This window comes from Orcinus orca, chromosome 19 (assembly GCF_937001465.1).
Source record: "Orcinus orca chromosome 19, mOrcOrc1.1, whole genome shotgun sequence".
Lineage (NCBI taxonomy): Eukaryota > Metazoa > Chordata > Mammalia > Artiodactyla > Delphinidae > Orcinus > Orcinus orca.
This window is the reverse complement of record NC_064577.1, coordinates 1,190,585-1,210,321: the sequence shown is the minus strand read 5'-3', so window position 1 is coordinate 1,210,321 and position 19,737 is coordinate 1,190,585. Positions and strand designations below refer to the sequence as shown.

At 47.0% G+C, this 19,737-nt stretch overlaps 1 protein-coding gene across 1 annotated transcript in view; it reads right to left on the bottom strand.

Moving 5' to 3' along the window:
* LOC125960294 (AP-2 complex subunit beta-like) overlaps nt 1-19,737 on the bottom strand; it is a 79,603-nt gene continuing 59,866 nt past the window's right edge. The window contains 2 exon segments of the mRNA XM_049701823.1: nt 1-1,508; nt 4,403-4,563. Coding sequence (XP_049557780.1) covers nt 1,387-1,508; nt 4,403-4,563 — 283 coding nt within the window. The 3' untranslated portion in view covers nt 1-1,386.

The window sequence follows — 19,737 nt, the reverse complement described above, 5'->3', positions numbered from 1 at the left end:
ACGTCCAGCTCAGGCCTCCCTGGAAGGAGTCCCTCAAGGAGTCTGGTGGAGTGAAGAGCTGTCCTCTGGCCCATCCTGCAGTACCCAGAGCTTTTATTAGAAGACATGGGTGGGGTTTTCCAAGCCCCAGTGCAGAGGTGGGGAAGTCACAGGAAGAAGAGGTGGTTACTCACGTCCAGTGACCACATGGAAAACTCCTTTCCTTACCTCCCCTGGGTGGTGTGAGAGGTGTAGGGAAACTTCCCTAAGCGCAGGAACAGATACGGATCTTGAGAGGCTGAGTAGAAGCTGTCCCAGCTGAATGGGACGTGGAAAAAGGTGAATGAGAGGAAGTGGCCTGTCTGTGGCTCCTCTGATGTCACGTCTTTCCATCCAGGGATGGAGCTACTGTCCCAGGAACATGGTAGAGCAGAAGAGCTCTGCACCAGCACTGAGACACACGTGGGTTTGAATCCCAGTTCTGCAAATCAGCGGATACATAAACTCGGCCGAGTCACATCTCCTGTGCAAGATGGAAAGAGTAACTCGTATCTCACAGGTGACCGAGGAGCATTCAATAAGATCCATTCTGTCAAGGGCCTGGCCCAGATAGTTGCAATTTCTATTTTTTCAATCACTCAACACTTTTCAATCACTTGCCCTGTTCTTGGTCCTTGGTTAGCCCCAGGGAAGACAGCTACCGATGACATGCAAGCCATTGCATCACAGCTAAATAAGGAAAAGCCAGTTGGTGTAAGGACAGCAGTGGATGTGCCATGTGGAGGGCGCAGGGCAGGCTGGGAGCTGCCCACAGGGGAGAGGCCTCCCAGGGGAATGTTCTTCAAGCAGAGTCTCCCGCAGGAAGGCTGAAGTGGAAGGCGGCCTCTCCACAGAGGAAGGAGCTTGTGTAAGGACAGCGAAGCGTGGAGGACAGTGCCCGGAATGAGGAAATGGCTGGAGAGATGTGTGACTGTCCAGCGACCAAGTGGCCAGGTCAGGAAGACATGGTGTGCAGTGCGTGGAGTAAGTAACACTAGCAGGTGCTCAAGAAAAAGTAGCTGGGCCATATCTGTGTGTTAAAATCACAAGGCCAACGTGATAGCTTCCCATGGTCAATGGGATGAAGTGCAAGCTGCTGACCTGGCCATTCGTGGTCCATGTGATGTCTCCATGGATTCCCGCATGTTGCAATATTTGCAAGTCTCTGAACAGGTCACATGCTTTCTTATCTCCGGGATTTGCTGCCACCGTAACCTCCACCTGCAGGGCCCTCCTCCTTGTCTCCCTCTGTGAATTCCATCCATTGCAAATGTCGTTGTCTCTGTAAAGGCCCTTCTGCTGTCCCCACAGATAGGTCTTCAGCCTCCTTTGAAGCCCCTCTGTGCCTGGATCTCCCACACGAAGGTCTTACATCCTTACAACCCCTCCATTCCATGTATTCTCCATCCTAACACCTGCATGGGAGTCCTGGCGTGTCGGAGTTGAAAACTCCCTTGGAGACCATCTGCAGCAGTGGCTCTGAAAGTGTCCTGGGAGAGCAAAAAATGCAAAAATACCTTCGCCCCGTTTCTGAAGCAACATCAAGACACATGTGCCTATACGTGTTGAGGGGCAGGGGAGGAAAACTCCAGGTAATTCAGACACCAGCAGATAAGAATCTAGTACGGTCTCTTTCTATTACAGATGGGGAACAAACGAGCCTCAGAAAGCAGAAACTGACTTTGCCAAGGTCATACCGAGACTTCGTTGCACAGATGGAACAGTGGATGCCAAAGCATCTGGTCATCTGACCACCACGTGCGGCCACCTCTGGGAACACACTGTCAGTAAGGACCACACACTTTCAGTAAGGACCTGCTCCATCAATTCCTTCACCTGGCCAGCTGCTTCCTGCCGCCCAAAAAGTACTTAAAGCAGTTGAAATCACTAAGACACTGTTGTCACTCTATTTTCTTTGTCCTCGCAGACTGATACTTTTTATTCCTTGGTTGTCGTTTTAGTGGGGTCTCAAAGAGGAAGGAGATTAAAGGGATGTGGCTAGTTGGTCAAATGTCACCTTAGATCCTTTAGACTTACTTGGGACACAGAGAGGGGCCAGGTCGCCACCCAGGAAATACTTTGCTCTCCCCTCCTCCCGGGGATGCTGCTCGGCCCACTCGAGACCAGGACAGGGCTGCCCCTCCAGCTGCTCACTTCCCATGCTCCCCCTCACTGCGGCTACCATGAGCCCAGGACAGGAAACGAGGCGACAGAAAGACTTAGTCATGCCTCTCCCTTCCCAGCTCCCGCAGCCCCAGAAGGAACTGGCCAGAGGCTCCAATTGCATGGAAACCTAGCGTCCCACAGGGTCCCGCCCACAGCCCCACTCCATCTCTTCTTCTCTAAGCCTGGCGCAAAGCACGGGCCAAGTAATAACTCAATAAAATCTCCATGGCCTTGAATGTGATGGATCAGAACTGCATAGTTGAGGGAAGGGTAAGAAAAGCTCCCAGCATCGACACTGAACCAGTTTCTCATGTGAACTACCCTTTTCTTAGTTAGAAGTTTGAAAACCAGTATGTGCCTGTAGAGAGGTTTTCTTTCTTTTTTAATTTTTTTAACATCTTTATTGGAGTATAATTGCTTTACAATGGTGTGTTAGTTTCTGCTTTATAACAGAGTGAATCAGTTATACATGTACATATGTTCCCATATCTCTTCCCTCTTGCGTCTCCCTCCCTCCCACCCTCCCTATCCCACCCCTCGAGAGGTTTTCTTATTAGTCACCTTTTGTGAAGTAGGGACCAATTTACTGCGGATGGGTAGAGGTCAGACAGAGCTCAACTGGTGCGGGTTCATCTTAAGATCATCTCCTCCTGGAGTGGCCCCAGATTCTTGCCTCAGCCCTGCTGGCCTGGGGGTCCTGGAGCCTGGTCCTGCCTGCTTCCCCTCCAGTTACATCTCAGCCTGATTCTTCAGACCAGGACACAGAAACCCATGCGGGTGGAGGAAGGAGTCATTTTCCTGGCATCGCACAGCTGCAGCAATACTGGCCTCGCTTTGTCCATCTCTGGGGCCAAGTTTTCTTAGTTCCCTCACTTAGGGAGGAAGCGTGTTTGCCCTCAGAGGTAACTGGGTCAGATTTCAGCCCCACTACTTTTCAGCTGTGTGACCTTAGGCAAGTAACTTAACACTTCTGAACTTTAGTTCCTTCGTTGTAAAATCCACTACCGACTGGATCTGGTAAAACTCTCCCCAATGTTTTCAAAATAAACTCCTCAAACCACAGCCTAACTTTGGGCTATTTGAAGGATTAAATGAGATGTCTCACCTTATCTTGGAACAAGGGAAGAGGAAGGGAAGGGAGGGAGAAAACGAAAGAGGGCAGGAAGGAGGGAGAGGAAAAGAAAGTTGGATCATTCAAAATCATTGTGGAGCACCTAAAATATGACAGGTCCTGAGGACACAGCAGACACAAGACAGACACTGGTCCTGCCCCTGTGGGGCTTACAGCTTGCCGCAGGAGGCAGGTACTGGGAACTGTGTTTAGTGCTCGAGAAGAGACCTCGTGTCCTATGAGCTGCAGAGTATACGGAAGCGCTTACCATGAGGCCTGGCACATAGTAGGTGCTCAATAAAACTGCACCCCTCTCCCCTCTACCCATTAATCCTGGACCATCTGAGGCTTCATCACAGGAACCAGGCAGTGCTGCCACCTCCCTAGCCGGGACCCCCTTCCTGGTCTCTTTCCTCTCTAATCCTGTGCTGCCCAACACCCAGGCCAGGCTTTCCGTTGTCACCCACAGAAGCACAGTGTTCTTTTCCATCCCCACCTCCGCACCCGTCCCCAGCTGCCTCCTATAAGTGCAAGTCCAGCCACAGTGCCTCCAGCACCCAAACATCTTTGAATTAAAAACCCTTTCTTTTGTTTTCCAGCGACTCTTACCCTCCTCCTGGGTTCCCTTGTACACTGTCTTCTAACATTCGGCACCTTTTGCTCTTTTCAGGAGGCCTCTGTGATCCAGCTCTCAGCAACAAAGTGAACGAGGCATCAAGCATCTCTTGTAGCAACAGCAGACCCTGGGGGTGCCCAAAGAATGTCACAGCAGTGACAGTCACCAGTGTTTCAATTCCCGTCCACAGCCGTGGAGCTCCAGAGTGACAACTCAGCCTGCTGTTCGGAGGTGAAGTACAAATGTCTCGGCTCGGCTCACGTAGTCCCGCACACCGTGGCCCACAGAGCTCTTGCCGCGCGGCACTGTTACTGCTCTGCGCACCTGTGCTGGGGCGTCACTGCCCCTTCTGCCTGGGACGCCTGCTCCAGCTTTATCTGGAAGACCTCCTGCAGGCTGCCCCATCTGAGCTCCCAGCATGAAGCAGGCTCACGCCCCATAGCAGCAAAGCCAATCTTGTGACTGCCTGGTGGTCCACACCCCTCCCTCACCTGGAAGCTCCCGGGGAGCAGCAGTCCATGTCGTGGTCCTCACTTCATGCCCCAGCGCCCCACCCAGGGTGGGTGCGTAGTGACTGTTGCTAAAGCAGGCGGAAGGAGAGGTCTTCACATCATTCTCGTCATCCCCCAGCCGCAGATGAGAAACAGAAGTCCTGGAGGTGACAGGAGTCATACAAGTAGCAAGTGACAGAATTAGGATGAGAAGCTCTGGCCCAAACCCTGGGCTTGTTTATACCCCCCTGGACCCTCTGGCATGGATGGACCATTTTCCGACTGTGCTGATGGGCACCATTCCACACACAGGATGCTGGTGACAGGTCTCAGTTCCTGATGTGGTCATTCATTCATTCCTTCACTCATTCATTCAGGAAACATCTTCTGAGGGCCCACTTTGTGCATGGGCAGTCAGGTGAGAGAGGAGAGCTGACCACAGAGTCAGGGCCTCCAGAGGGAAACAGATACGCAAACCAGTAAGCGGGCACAGATGGTCAAGGCTGCTATAATATGCAGACTAGACTCTGCACACGCCCCCTCTAGGGGAGCGGAGAGCTCACTGGGGTGCAATGTGGAATACTGGCTGGGCCTGGAAGGATGAAGGTGGAATTTCCCCTGGGCAGGGGCCTGGATGGTACATTGTGTGTGGTTATAAGGGTGGGCTCTGCCTGGCCCCCAGGCCCAGCTCCTCTGTACACCACTGGCGGGACTTCTTTCCCTTTCTTAACCTCCCAGCCTCATCTCCAAACAGGGATAATAATGATACCCGCTCATAAGCTTCTGTGAAAACGAAACGTGCTGTATCTCTTAAGGAGAATCAAACAATTGTTTGATGGCATGGTAATAGCTGGTGTGGAGGCTGATGTCTTCAGGGCATGCGGGGGTGAGGAAGGCCTGCAGAGAGGGGCTGGAAATGGAGCCAGGAGGACCTGGGCTGGGTTTCACAAGATCCTGTTTCTGGGCTCAGACCTTGGGACCTAAGCTTGCTGTCAGTGGAGGGAAGGCCTTAAGTAATCTTTTGCTTGCGACAGGGGTGCAGCCAGATGTGTGGTTTGTGCTGAGGGCTTGTGCTAGAGGCTGCAGGACACAGTGACTGGAAGCAGGCAGTCAGACTGGGAAGTTTGAAGGAATCCAGGAGAGGTGGCGGAGGTGGGGTTCTGTAGAAAGAGGGTGAAAAATCAGGATTTCTGAGCTCTGCCGCTCATTTTCTGTGGGACCTTGAGCAGGCTACTTCCTGCCTCTGGGCATCAGTTCTCCCACCTAAAACGTGGGGAAGTTGCCCTAAATCAGTGACTCTTTACCCGGAAATGGGATTCATATTAAGATGATTTGGGAAGCTTTTATCCAAAGACACGTGCTTGAACCTCACTGCAGACCTTTGTATTCTGAGTTCAAGGTAGTTGGAGTATCTCGAAAGGGCTCCCCAGATAATCCAATCCCACCACTTCCCTCTAGCCTGGATGGCTACTGAGACCTTCTCTGGTTTGGCATGAAATGATATTCTGGGTCCCTAAGGGCAGATAGAGCCCTGCCCACAATCTACACCCTAAACAGCCCCCTCGTCCATCCGAGGTGGATCTGGCCTTTCGGATCAGGCCTGTTGTACTGAGCGAGCCTGCTGGGGAGGGCTCCCTGCCCTTTCTGATGAGGATAGAGGGCAAAGAGCCTAATAAGGGCTGATCCAAGTCCCTGAGGCATTTAGATCCCACCCACCCTAGGAGCCAGGGTCATCTGAAACTTAGAAAGCTCCCAGGAAGCCAGAAACTCAAAGAAGCCTGATAGGCAACACACAGGCTTAGATTCAGAATGTTTTGTAGCCTCAGTTTTGTGGTTCTTGAGCCATTCGGCTCTGGACCAAAAATAGCCACATTGCAAAGTCTCTGTGGGTGTATTCGGGGGGTCAGCGTGGGTCAGGTGTGTGCCACATCCCCCCAGCGCTCAGGAGGACGCTCAGGACAATTGGGGTGGGCCATCTCACGTTACAGCTGAGGAGCCGGAAGCCCAGAAAGGAAACGCGAGTTGTCACATGGGGACCCCGTGACAGAGCCCTGAAGATAACCCACCTTAACTCCCAGACAGGCTCCTTCTCTGTGGTTTTCTGGCTTTATGCTCAGGACCAGAGAGCTGGGCTTTACCACACATCCAGGTGTGGTAAAGCAGGCAGACGGCACTGAGCATCCTCCACCCTCTTGCCCAGTTCCCCCTTGCCCACAATCACATCATGAAAAGGGAGAGGAAATGGGTAGCTGGCCTTTCTCCCAGCTCTGCCATTCTTCATCTGTCTATACACGTGTCCTCATTTCTGACTTATATTTTCTGCTCTTTCTGCTGCTTAGCTGACCAGAGATTGTGAACCTCATAGGAGACAATGGCGGGATGCAGTGGGTATTTGGCAAAGCACATGGTTATCGACCTCACCGTCCCTCCACCTCTGCTGCCTCTCACTTGCGTCCCTTCCCAGCCAAACAGCTGGAAGAGTTGGCGTCACTCTCCCCGGTTCCTCCCTACCCACGTGTTCAATATACTGCAAACTGGCCTCTGTCTCTACCACGTCACCAAAACTGCAATGGCTAAAGTCAACGGTGACTTCCTTGTTGCTAAATCCATGGCACCTTTGGCTGTCATCCTGCCTGACATCTCGGCACCCTTGACCCTGTTGACCCTTCCTTCTGGAAACATCCTCTTGCCATGGCTTCTATGATAGGTGGCCCTCATAGTCTTCCTCCAACCACTCTGCTGTTACTTCTGAGACTTGGTTAGAGGTTCCTGGTCCCCTGTTCATCCCTTAATCTTGAGGTTCCCCTGGCCCTCCGTGGAATAATAGCGGTTATTAGCTAACGTTACGTTGTGCACTTCACGTGTGTCAAGCTACTCTAAGCAGTTCATGTGTGTTCAGCTGTCTAGTCTTCCTCATGGTCCTGGAAGTAGTTATTATTATTAACACCCATTGTACAGATGAGGAAACCAAGGCACAGAGAAGTTGTCCAAGATTACTCAGCTAGTCGCTGGGAAGGTGGGATTCCAATGCAGACAGTCTGGCTTCAATCCTGAAACAGTACTCTGCACCACCTCTTGGTAGAGACTCACCCCTGGGTGCTGCCCAACATCTTAGTTTGTCCTGCAACTACCACCTAATCTGGCCACAACCTACACCACCTGTAACCCCATATATACACTCTGTGCCCCTAGACTGGATTCCACACCCTTCTGCCAGACACACCCTGGTCTTTGCACATGCTCCTTTCTTTAAGGGGAATAAACTTCAACTGTTTTTTCATGTGGTAAGTTCCACTCTTGTTCAAAATCACCTCCTCTGTGAATCCTTCTCTTGTTTCTCCCAATCCTCCGTCTTCCCTGGATCCCAGGCACTGTGCTTTTCCCTCTGTGCTTGCACGGACTGCCTTATAATGTAATTTGTCTGTTCCTGAGACTGCCTTCCTGTCTAGACTCTGAGTCTAGACCTGGTTTAACACAGGCATATGATCCTGCTGAAGAATGTGTAGGTGAACTAATGAGGTGGCCCATGTCTCAGTGGAACCTGATGCTACCGAACCAAACTTGGGTCCATTCATCCAAATGCAGTAAAGCCAATCTATTGATGCTGGGTTGTGGTGAAGGACAGTGCAGCATTTATTGCAAGGCCAAGCAAAGAGTATGGGTGGCTAATGCTCAAAAGGCCTGAAGTCCCCACTGGCTTTTGGGGAAAGGTTTTCAAAGACAGGGGGAGAGAGTTGTGAAGTGCTTGATCAGCTCGTAGACATTCTTCTGATTGATTGGTGGTGATGCATTCTGGAGTCAACATCATCCACCTTCTGGTTCCAACTGGTCTGGGGGCTACATGTACATGGTCATCATGCAGTTAACTCCTTCCATCTGGTGGGGGTTTTAGTATCTGTGAAACAGCTCAGGAATGTGTGTCAGGTACTGTCATTTATGTTCTTCAGGGAAGAACTAAAGATTCTGTGACTCTACTGTATGGCTGATCTATTGTTTAAATTATTACCTGTTCTCCTGACCCAACTGCTGTCTTCTGTTATACATGTTCACATTCTTCTAATCATTAACTCTTGAGCCACCCTTTTGTGACCAACAGAGGCCTGGGAGACGAAAGCTTTTCCACAAACAAGAGGCAGGCCAGGACATGGGGAGGGCTGTCCCAGGAAGGCCCCATCAGGTCCTGCTTCATTATCCTGAGACTTTAACCTCATCTACCCTATGTTTTTACCTAAAATCTAAGCCTTCACATTCAGATCCACACACGCGCTCTCTCTCTCTCTCTCTCTCTCTCTCTCTCTCTCTCACACACACACACACACACACACACACACACACTCCTGGGCTAAGAAGTTCCCTTAGGCAGTCCCAGCCCCCTCAGGCCATTTTCCTAACTGTACAACCTTCCAGGAGTCTGAAAATCCTGCCTTTCCACAATGTCTCATCCCAACTCTGAGACTGAGTTTTGCATTCTTCCATAATGTTCAGGCCGTTTCATGGGGCCTAGCAGCTACAACTTGACTACTGAGTCATGTCCCATGTCCCACATAGACAGGACTGTCTCCAACAATAGTTACAAAAATAGTCCCTTATGTGTTCACAACTATTTGTGGCTTCTTTGGTCCCTTACACCCATGTGTTCATTTAAGCTTCACAACAAGGTATGGAATAGTTACTATAAATCTATATATTTGACAAATGAGGAAATCAAGGCGCACAGAAATTAACACTACACACACACACACACACACACACACACACACACACACACACACACACACGCCTCCACCCAAATGCCCCAGGAAAGGGTTGGGCCCTATGGGTCCAAAGACTGCTTGTCCCATGCTGAAGCAGGTTTATGCCAGGTGAGCATGAGATGGGCCAAGGCCACATAAGAAATGAGTTTTCTCCAAGACTGTGTATGGAATTTCTTTCTGGCCTCCACATCTCTACTTCCCCAGGGCAAGCCTCTGCCAACATCCCACCTGTGTAAATAAGCAAGCAGGTAAATGTAGTCCAGTTGCACTTATTCAGGTACATCAGTGGAAAGGCAAGATGAATTTAAGACTGTTATTAAATAAATGTGGTTCTCTTGCTTCCAACCATATATAAATCCTTCTAACAGTATTATCTCGTTGAAGGTACTTCGCAGATACACGTTAATGGAGAGTTTATCAGGATTTGTAATTAGCACAACAACTGAGAGCACTTTAAAGTAGTTGGAAACAGGGTAACTCACTAAAGAGAATCAACCACTCAAAAACACAATTGCAGTATCCATTTACATGCCAGCAATTTGTCTGCCAATTAGAAATGCATAAATTCAAACAGCTACTGTAAATCTTACTCTTGATGCAGTATTTGACATCCCTCCCAGCAAAAAATACTCATTAACTAAGTCAACAGATATTTAAAGGGTGCCTACTATGTGCCAATCACTCTCCCATGTGCTGGGAACCAAGATACACAAGGCACTTGCCTTGTAGAGCTAACCCCCTGGGAGAGACATAATTTTTCAGTTAATTATATAAACAAGATAATTTCTAATAGGATAAGTCAATGAAGACATATAACAATGGGATATGACCAGAAGGGAGATTAAAGAGTTGGCATTTGAGCTGAGACCTGGAGGGGTAGAATATTCTAGGCAGAGAGAATGGTGAGTGCAAAGGCCTAATGTGGTATCTTAACACTACCCTCTGAATAAGACCCAAGACAAAGATTTAAAGAAAGTAATCTATTTGGGAGGTGCAGGAAAGATGAGTAAGGGAACAGGAGAGCAAAACAAGGACTTGATAAAGAACTGTTATCAGGCCAGCTCCTTTGTGAGTCGTGGGGCCGGCTCCCAAGGGACACTTTGGGAAACAGTACAGAGCACACAGCTGAGACACAGCTGAGTTATCTCACCTAGGAGCAAGGGAGTTGGGGTATTTATACTCTACTTCCTGTCTCTCACTGGTGAGGCCTGCTCCCCGGCACTTCTGTCCTGTCCTGCTCATGGACAGAGTGATCTTCCATGGCTGAAGGCAGCTTATGTGCACTGAGACGGAAGGCCTAGCTAAGGCATGTGAGCTGGCTACTGGCAGCATCTGCTACATGCAAAGACCAGCCTGGAATATTCCAGAAAGAAAGTCAGTGAGAATGGCATATTAAACTTGGGGCGCAATGGTAGGGAATGAAGCCTGAGAGGAAGGCAGGGACCAGCTCAGGTGAAGGGAGGCCATGATGAGTCTGAATTTTATTCTAAGTGCTTTGGGAAGACAGCTGAGAAATTCAGAGATAAGAACTGACTTTTTTTTTTTTTAAAAAAAAAAGAAGATTCCTCTCTCAGTTGTACAGGAAACAGGTGTTTTGGAGAGTAAGAGAGAATGTAGGAGGATCAGTCAGGAGGCACTGGCTGAAGTCCAGGTGGGAGATGAGACTGGCTTTGGCTCCTGGGAGTGGGGTGGGGTGGGCACTGTGCAAAGCAGATGGACCCAGGTGTGTCAGAGCGGAGCAGAACTGATGGATGGGTTAGATGTGGGGCAGAGTAAACGAGGATGAAGCCTTGGCTTGAGCGTGTCAGTACTGAGGTAGGAGGATTACAAGAGGAGCAGGCTGGGTTGCACCGCTCAGGAATTGTGTAACTTGGGTCAGTCACTTCTCCAATCTGGTCCTCAGTTTTCTCATTTGGGAAATAAGGAAGTAGAACTAACTGACTTCTAAGGATGCTTTTAACTCTAATAGTCTATGACTTAAATAAAAACAATCATCTATACATACACACACATTTATATAAATGTATAACTGAATCACTTTGCTGTACACTTGAAACTAACACAACATTATAAATCAACTATACTTCAATTAAAAACAAAATAAAATATAAAAAAGCAATCAAGGGACTTCCCTGGTGGGCCAGTAGTTAAGAATCCGTCTTCCAGTGCAGGGAATGCAGGTTCAATCCCTGGACGGGGAACTAAGATCCCACTTGCCACGGGGCAACTAAGCCCATGTATTGCAACTACTGAGCCCACGCGTTCTGGAGCCCATGCAAAACAACTAGAGAGAAGCCCGTGAACTGCAATGAAGAGCCCATACGCCACAACAAAAGATCCCTCATGCCACAATGAAGATCCCGCATGCCGCAGCTAAGACCTGACACAGCCAAAGAAATTAAATAAATAAATAAATGTTTAAAAAAGCAATCAAAACAATCCCTCTTTTTTAAAGTTCTAGCTCTTCTTGATAATGCCACAAACCCATGTGAACCACCACTCCAAACAAAAGCTAGAACCTTGACAATAACCTGCTTCTAATCATATTTTCCCTCTATATTATTTTTCCTGACTCCTTCAACTCAAGGTAACCAACAACCCAAATTCCCTTGCTTTTCTTAATCTGTGTGTTTCTAAAAGTATATATATTTTTACTTTATAAAGAGTATCATAGTGTTTATAATTGTAGGGACTTACTTTTTGGCCAGTAGTATTCTATTAATATATATCCATATTACAGACTGTGCCAATGCAGTTCATTTTAACTGCTGTATAATATTCCATTGGTTAAGTATGCTCCTATTTATTCATCCACTCTCTCTTGGTGGGCATTTGAGGTTTTTCCCAGATTGTCGCCATTGTAAACAGTGCAGCTATGAACATTTTTGTACGAGCAAGACTTCTACTACGTCTATATGAAAAAGTGCAGTTGCTGGTTTAGGATAGTCACTGTTTTGAGTAAAGTTTCAATCATTTTCTAAAGTAGCTGCCTGAAGATACCAGCCATGTGTAAGAGATCATGTAGATCCATGTTCCCTCCAACGCTTGATATCATCAGTTTCCCGTTTTTGCTAGTCAAATTACTTTGAATTGAGATCTCTTTCTTGTCTGGGTTTGCATTGCCCTGAACAGTAATGAGGTTAAACATTTCTTCGCTTGTCCATCACATCAATCATTAAGTGTGTCCTCTTCTGTGAAATATCTGTTCCTGTTTTTCATCATTTTTCTTCTGGGTGTCTGTTTTTCTTATCAATATCATCAGTCTGCTTCCTGCCTGTAAAGTCTGGGGCTCAAGACCCTTTTATGTCCTAAAGCGTCAGTCTTATTCAATCCAGACCAGCAGCACTTTTGGTGATGGAACTCTCAAAAACTTTTTGTGAAAGGTCAGTAGCCAATTCAAGTGTCAGTGGTCACAACATGCGCTTTGAGACATGCCTCTCCGTCCTTCTCTAGATATAACTCCAAGTATTTGGATGCTATCAGGATTAATGAGATTCAGTTTCTTTTCTAAGAAGTGATGTTGTCCAACTGGCAGGATTCCCTGGGACTAAATCTCCTCAGAGGTCTTAACAAAGGGAGTAACAGTCATGTTCTTGATTTTGGTCTTGACCCCAGGTCATGCCTTTGTTTTGATATTGCCCCTAAAGCTAGTTTCTATTTTGAGAATATTTTGCAGGCTGCAGAGGTTGACATAACAGATGATTGCACCTTTCCATCATTCAAACTCTATAATTTCTACACTTTCTATGTTCTCTTTCAATTCTGCTTGAAAATGAGCCAGTCTTATCTGCTGTCACCTCTTTCTTGTATCTGATGAAATGTACTTACTAACAAGTAACTCACACCAACAACATTCTGTCCCAAAACTTCTTCTCCCAAAGCCATGAATTCGGTAGGTATATTTTCTGCCTTCCGAATGATCACGTGACAGTTTTTCCAAATGTTTAACTATTACATTACATAGCTTGCTGGTTTTCCAGCCCCCTATAGTAGTTACTTCCCTGCCTGCCACTCAGCCCCAAAGCCAAAACCACACATTTTATTCTTTGGGTAGCACAGCACCCCACTGCTAGGTACTAGTTTCCATATTGGTCAGCTTTCGCTACCATAACAACCCCCCCACCTCATCCCCCAAATCGGTGGCTTATAACAAGAAACATTCCTTTTTGCTCTCAAGTCTGCAGGTCAGTTGCATCTCTGCTCCAACCTGTGGGTCAGCTCCTTGCCCCACATCTTCCCACTCCTGGGCTCAGGCTAAACGAACAGCTCTTGTTTAGGATATGTCATTCTCCTGGCAGAGGATCCAGGAAAAAGAAACTTGCAATGCTTTTAAAGCTTCTGCTAAGCTATGACACATGTCCTATCTGCTCACATTCTGTTGGCTCAAGGAGGTTACATGGCCAAGCACAAAGTCAATGATGTAGGACAATATATTCTGAATCATTTTAAACAAGAATAGAGTCTCTCACAGATGTCAAGGAGCTCTTGATACATTCTTATATAATCCTTTGTTAGGATGTGGATTGCCATATAGTCTACGATTTGTAGCTTATTTTCTTTTTTTTTTCTTTCTTTCTTTATTTGGCTGCGCCGGTCTTAGTTGCAGCATGCAGGATCTAGTTCCCTGACCAGGGATCGAACCCAGGCCCCCTGCACTGGGAGCGTGGCGTCTTAACCACTGAACCACCAGGGAAGTACCTGTAGCTTATTTTCAAGTTGTCTTTTTAAGAAAGAAAACTCTTAATTGTAATACAGAAAATGTATCATTCTTTTCTTTTAGAGTCAACATTTTCGTATCTTGTTTAAGAAATCTTTCCCTTCTCCAAAGTTCAAAAGATATTTCTATTAAGGTTTTCTATTAAAATTTATAGGGGCGTATCTTTTTTTAAAGAAGATGTTGGGGGTAGTTTATTAATTAATTAATTAATTTTGGCTGTGTTGGGTCTTCGTTTCTGTGCGAGCGCTTTCTCTAGTTGTGGCAAGCAGGGGCCACTCTTCACTGCGGTGCGCGGGCCTCTCACTGTCGCGGCCTCTCTTGTTGCGGAGCACAGGCTCCAGACGCGCAGGCTCAGTGGTTGTGGCTCACGGGCCTAGTTGCTCCGCGGCACGTGGGATCCTCCCAGACCAGGGATCGAACCCGTGTCCCCTGCATTAGCAGGCTGACTCTCAACCACTGCGCCACCAGGGAAGCCCCAGGGGCGTATTTTTAACACTTAACCATCTGCAGTTGATTTTTGCATATGGTGTAACGTAAGGATCCAATTTAATCTTCTCTTCCATATGGACTGCCATTTTTCCAGGCCTAATTTTTGAATTGATGTGACATACAAGCCATATCACATACCATAGCATCCTACATACATGGTTCTGTTTATGGACTTTCTTTTTATTAGTCACCTACTTTATCACTGCATTGACCATAATGAGCCATGGTATCTGGTTAAGAAAGGCTCCCCTCTCTTTTTTTGTTTGTTTTTTTGTGTTTCAACCAGAAGTGTTCTGGCTATTTTCACCCTTTTACTCTTTTATGTCAAGTTTGGAGCCATTTCATCAAGTCCCAGGAAAATCTCTGTTGGGTACCAGTCTGTGCTCTTTACACGTGCAGCTCATTGAACCCTCACCACTACCTGATGAAGGTCAGTGTTATTTTCCTCATACTACAGCTGAGATGCACAGAGATGGACTGCTGGCACACAGCTGCAAAGCAGTAGCTCTTCTGCATGCTCCCAGCACCCAGCTCACCCAGGCAGCACAGTGGATACACTGATAAGCCTGAGACCACAAAGCCTGGGTCATCTGCGGAGTCACTAGCAGTGCATGCTGTCACTTTGCTGAGGATCCCTGGTGACAGCAGAAACCATGCAGGTTTCTAAGTTGACCATCTAAGTCAGTTCATTCTCACTGACTGAAAAACAAAACAAAAAACAAACAGGAAACTGACCCCTGGAGATAGTTCATATTGAAAAAGAAGGCAGGCTGGCAGTGGGTCTCCATAATAGAGGGGAAGATGTGTGTGTGTGTGTGTGTGTGTGTGTGTCTGTGTGTGTGTTGGTATTCACATCAGAGCAAATGACTAGTATCTGGATTGTCTCATCAATTCCATATTTCAGTTCTTGAAAGAGCAGGAGGTAATCTTATTACCAAGAAGATTAAATGACTTTCCAAGTCACTCAAGTTCTCTATCCTCTTAGTTCATGGGAGTAATATTTAAGGCCCTTCATTTGCAAGGTTATTTTGAGCAAAATCTATGTAGAGCAAGTGGCCCTCCACACTGGGTCAGCAGCTTCAACATCACTTGGCAGCTTGTTAGAATGCAAATTCCTGGGCCCCACTCCAGTCCTACTGAGTCTTATCACAGGGTGTGAGGCCCAGTAACCTCTGTATCAACAAGAAACCCCCTCCAGGTGATTCTGGCGCTCCTGAAGGTTGAGGACCTCTGGTGTAGGGCATCCACCACAGCACCCAAAGCGGTCAGTTTTCAGTGAATGCTAACAAGTCTGGTCGAAGGTCACAGAGCTAGTTCATGGAAAGCCTAGACCTTACTTGGTCTCTGGCCCTACTGAATAACTTTTTCACCAACTGGAGTCTTATCTCCAAGGATCAGGAGCTGCAAGGTCAGATATTTGTATTAAATAGATCACCTGAAAATATTCAAGTTTAGGGCTTGGAAGAATAACAGAGGTGAGCCTTAGGCCTGTGAAGCACCATGGACAATTCTTAGCTTGTCATTTAAGACTCTTGTAGGTTGAGGCTGGGAGGCTGACCAAGTCCAATGTACACATGGCATTCTTAGAGATGTACATGTCTGTGTATACAGCCCCTCGAACATAGGAGTTGCTAAGGGTCCATTATCCGCGAGTGGGTTAAATCTTTACTGCAGTTGTCAGGCTGGCTTACATTGGGATTTTTATATTACAGATAGCTTTGGGAACAGAGATCTTTATTATAACAACATTAAAGTAAACAAACAAAAAACCAAATCAATAATAGTCATATCTCTCTCAAAGAGCTGTTCGTTTCTCACTTTCCATTGTTTAGCTCTTTGTAGACAAATCTTCATCTCATCCCATCCACAGTGAACTCCCAGTTTTGTGCTCTTCTTTTTCACTGACTTTATCATAAATATTTTCTGTGATGTTCCCTAGTCTTCATAATTGTCATTGTGATGTGGCTGGAAAAGACTGCCTCAAACTGAGATGACAGGATTTAATTGTAGATATTTATCTGGCTACCACTATTTCCTAAGTAACAGTGTTATGGCTACTTTTCTATAAGTCAAATTTTCTTCTTGTCGATGTTCTTCTTTAGATTAACTTCCTAGAAGTGGAATTACAACAAAAGAGAGTATAAACACATCTGACTACTGGAGCGATAAGAAAGATGTTTCTGAAAAAAAGCGACCATTTCTTTGTTAGTGGCAATGTATAAAAACACTTGTTTTATAAAAAGTAGTCCTCAGCATTGGGTGTCATTATTCAACTCCCCTCCTACTTTTTTTTTTTTTTTGCCAGTTTAGTGAGCATGTAAGTTTACCCTGTTATCGTTGCAATTTTCATTTTTGTAAATCCTATATCCCTTCTTCCTTCCAAAGACATCTGGTCAAACGGGCTTCAGAGAGAATTCATTTCAATTAGGGTGTACGTGTATGTGTGTGCATGCTGTGTAGCTATGGTTCTTTGTATCTGGATACATATAAGAGTCCGAGTATCTGACCATCCCTGTGTGTGCATTCGCTTCCATGTTTATGCCTCAAAGAACAGACGTGTTGTGGACTGTATATGTCTGGGGTTCTGCTGTGGACACCTTGTTTCTGAGCATGTATTCCTTAGAGTATGCTCATGTGTATGTGTGAATAAATTGTAGCGTGGAATTGTGGAGGAGATGCAAGTAATGAAATCAAACACAGACCACTTGTGGCTTAACGCAGTTCTCTCATCTGTACCTTCCTGCATAGCTCTGCTAACAGAGGGAACCAATTAATGAATTCCAAATAACAGTGAAATGTTTAGAAGAGTTGGGATGATTTGGAAAAAAGTGGACAGATCCTACAAGCCTCTAGTTTTCATGCAGAAAATAAATAAAGCTTCAGTGGGCTGGGACTTTGAAAACCATTTATCAAATGAGTGATACTGGGCAGTGATACATACCACCACCAACAACCCCCGCCCATGCCTCCGTGCTCTGTTCTCTGAGTCTAAAATGAAGATCGGAGCAAAGGATGCTTGTGAAAGTTAAATAAGATGATGCTCATAGAAGGTGCTCAGAAGACGTGGTCCCCTGTAGGAAAAGGAGTAGAGGGGACCCAAGTCCCAGGCCTAGGGCCCCAGTCTCTTCTCAGACTCTGAAATAGACAATAACGATTCCTAATTGTAAGTGTTGCCAAAGGTCTTCCCAAAATACCTTAACCAGAGCTAAAAATCTTACACGTCATTGCTAAATACATGTAGTTTGGAGGTAGACCAAACTCTTCAAACCATGGGGTTTATGATGAAAAGATAGTCAAAGGTCCTCATGGGGTAGAGGGAGCTGGAAATCACTGACACAAATCTGTAGATTTCAAACTTCTAAAAATAACCAATAGAACCACCCACCCTGCAACCCTGCCAACACACACACACACTTTTATCCAAACAACTTTTACAGAGAACCCCAAGCTATGAAACAGATGGGGGCAGGGGCAGAGGCAGAGGATATGTGGGCCTGCCTACTCCTCTCTGGAATCTGACGAGGGGCTCCTGTGGCACGTCCACACACCCTGGAGACCCCCAGGTGAAAACCATGCCTCTAGATAACCCCAGAGTCCCGGCCAGCACTGCCACTCTCTAAGGCTAAACCGCAGTTTCCAAGCAGTAACAGACCGGCTAATGTTTTCTGAGAGCTTCCTATACTCCAGGTTCTGTGCTTAGCTCCTGACACATGCTATCTTATTTTGGCCTCACATGTTCTCCAGGAGGAAGACCCTAGTAGTAAGTACTCTTAGGATCCCCATTCTCAGCTGAGAAAGATAAGGCCCAATGCAAGGATACTGGGCATTATAAGAAAAGTGTCCAAGTTCATTCAGCTTGAACATCATGGAGCCAAGAAGCAAACCTAGATAGTCTGGGTCTCGAATCTGTGTTCTTAACCCAGCCTGTAAAGCCTCCCAGTTTTGAGGGTTAAGTAGCATCTTTGTGAGTTAAAGTTCCCAATTCCCCATCAATTGACATTGTAACACCATTTTTAGTTTTGGGTATTTTTTGTTTGCTTGTTTTGTTTTCTTTTGCTTTGTTTTTAAGAAGAGGTATGGGAGTGACCCCCAATTCTCCTCAATCTCTTATCTAAAACCCTCTGTGATCAGGCCAAAAGAGTAGAGCTCAGAGTTACTGTCTAACTTGAGGATCAAGCCATTGACTTTGACAGCAACCATGGCTGCTGGGAAGATTGTTCCTGCAAGTATTTTTTGATGACAGGACAAGGTGGGAACGGAAACAGAGAGTAGCATCCGATACCTCTCAGGGCTTTAAAACCCGCCTTATTGGACTTCCCTGGTGGCACAGTGGTTAAGAATCCCCCTGCCAATGCAGGGGACACGGGTTCCAGCCCTGGTCTGGGAAGATCCCACATGCTGCGGAGCAACTAAGCCCGTGCACCACAACTACTGAGCCTACGCTCTAGAGCCCGCAAGCCAAAACTGCTGAGCCCACTTGCTGCAACTACTGAAGCCCATGCGCCTAGAGCCCATGCTCTGCAACGAGAGAAGCCACCGCAATAAGAAGCCCACGCAACACAACGAAGTGTAGCCCCCGATCGCATGCAGCAATGAAGACCCAACGCAGCCCAAAATCAATCAAAAAAAAAAAAAAAGCCGCCTTATTTACCAGGCACTACACTCCAGTGACGTAGACAGGATTATCCCCATTTCATGATGGCAAAACTGAAGCTCAGAGAAAATCTGCTGGAGATCCCCTAGGTCAGAAGCGTCAGAGTCTGGATTTGAACCCAGCACTCTCTGACCTTCCATCACTCTACACGAGACCTTGGGGAGAGTGGGTCCTTGCCCTTCTTCAGAGCCTTCCTCAAAGTCTTCCTTCTTTGCCTGCTTCCACCATAGCCCTTGTCACCAGCCATGCCAATCCTTGTTGCCACTTCTGTCTCTTTTACTACCCAGAGAGCCTTGGTGGTAGAGTGTGAGTACACACAGGGCCCTCTGTGAAGGTCTGCTAGGGAATGAACAGCCCAGTCCAAGTAACCCAGACCTCCGAGGAGATGAGAACCACTCCTCCACGAAGGAAGGATCTCAGATTACAGGAAAGCACCACTGGACTGCCCAGCACCACTGGACTCCAAGCACTGAGAACCCCTCCGGCCCCTGGAAATTCACACTTCCTCCCTCCCACACATGGTGGCCTTCTTTGGTCTCTGGGAAATACCAGGGCAACTTCTGACTTCTAAGTGGGTGCCCAGGAGCCAAATTTTCCCCCAAAGTTGAGTGTGTGATGGGGTATTCAAATTCTCCCACCTAGAAGGACTCTTGTCTGTCTTTCCCTCTGCTTCAGGACCAAATATCGCACAGGACAGTGTGTTTAAGAACCTGGGATCTGG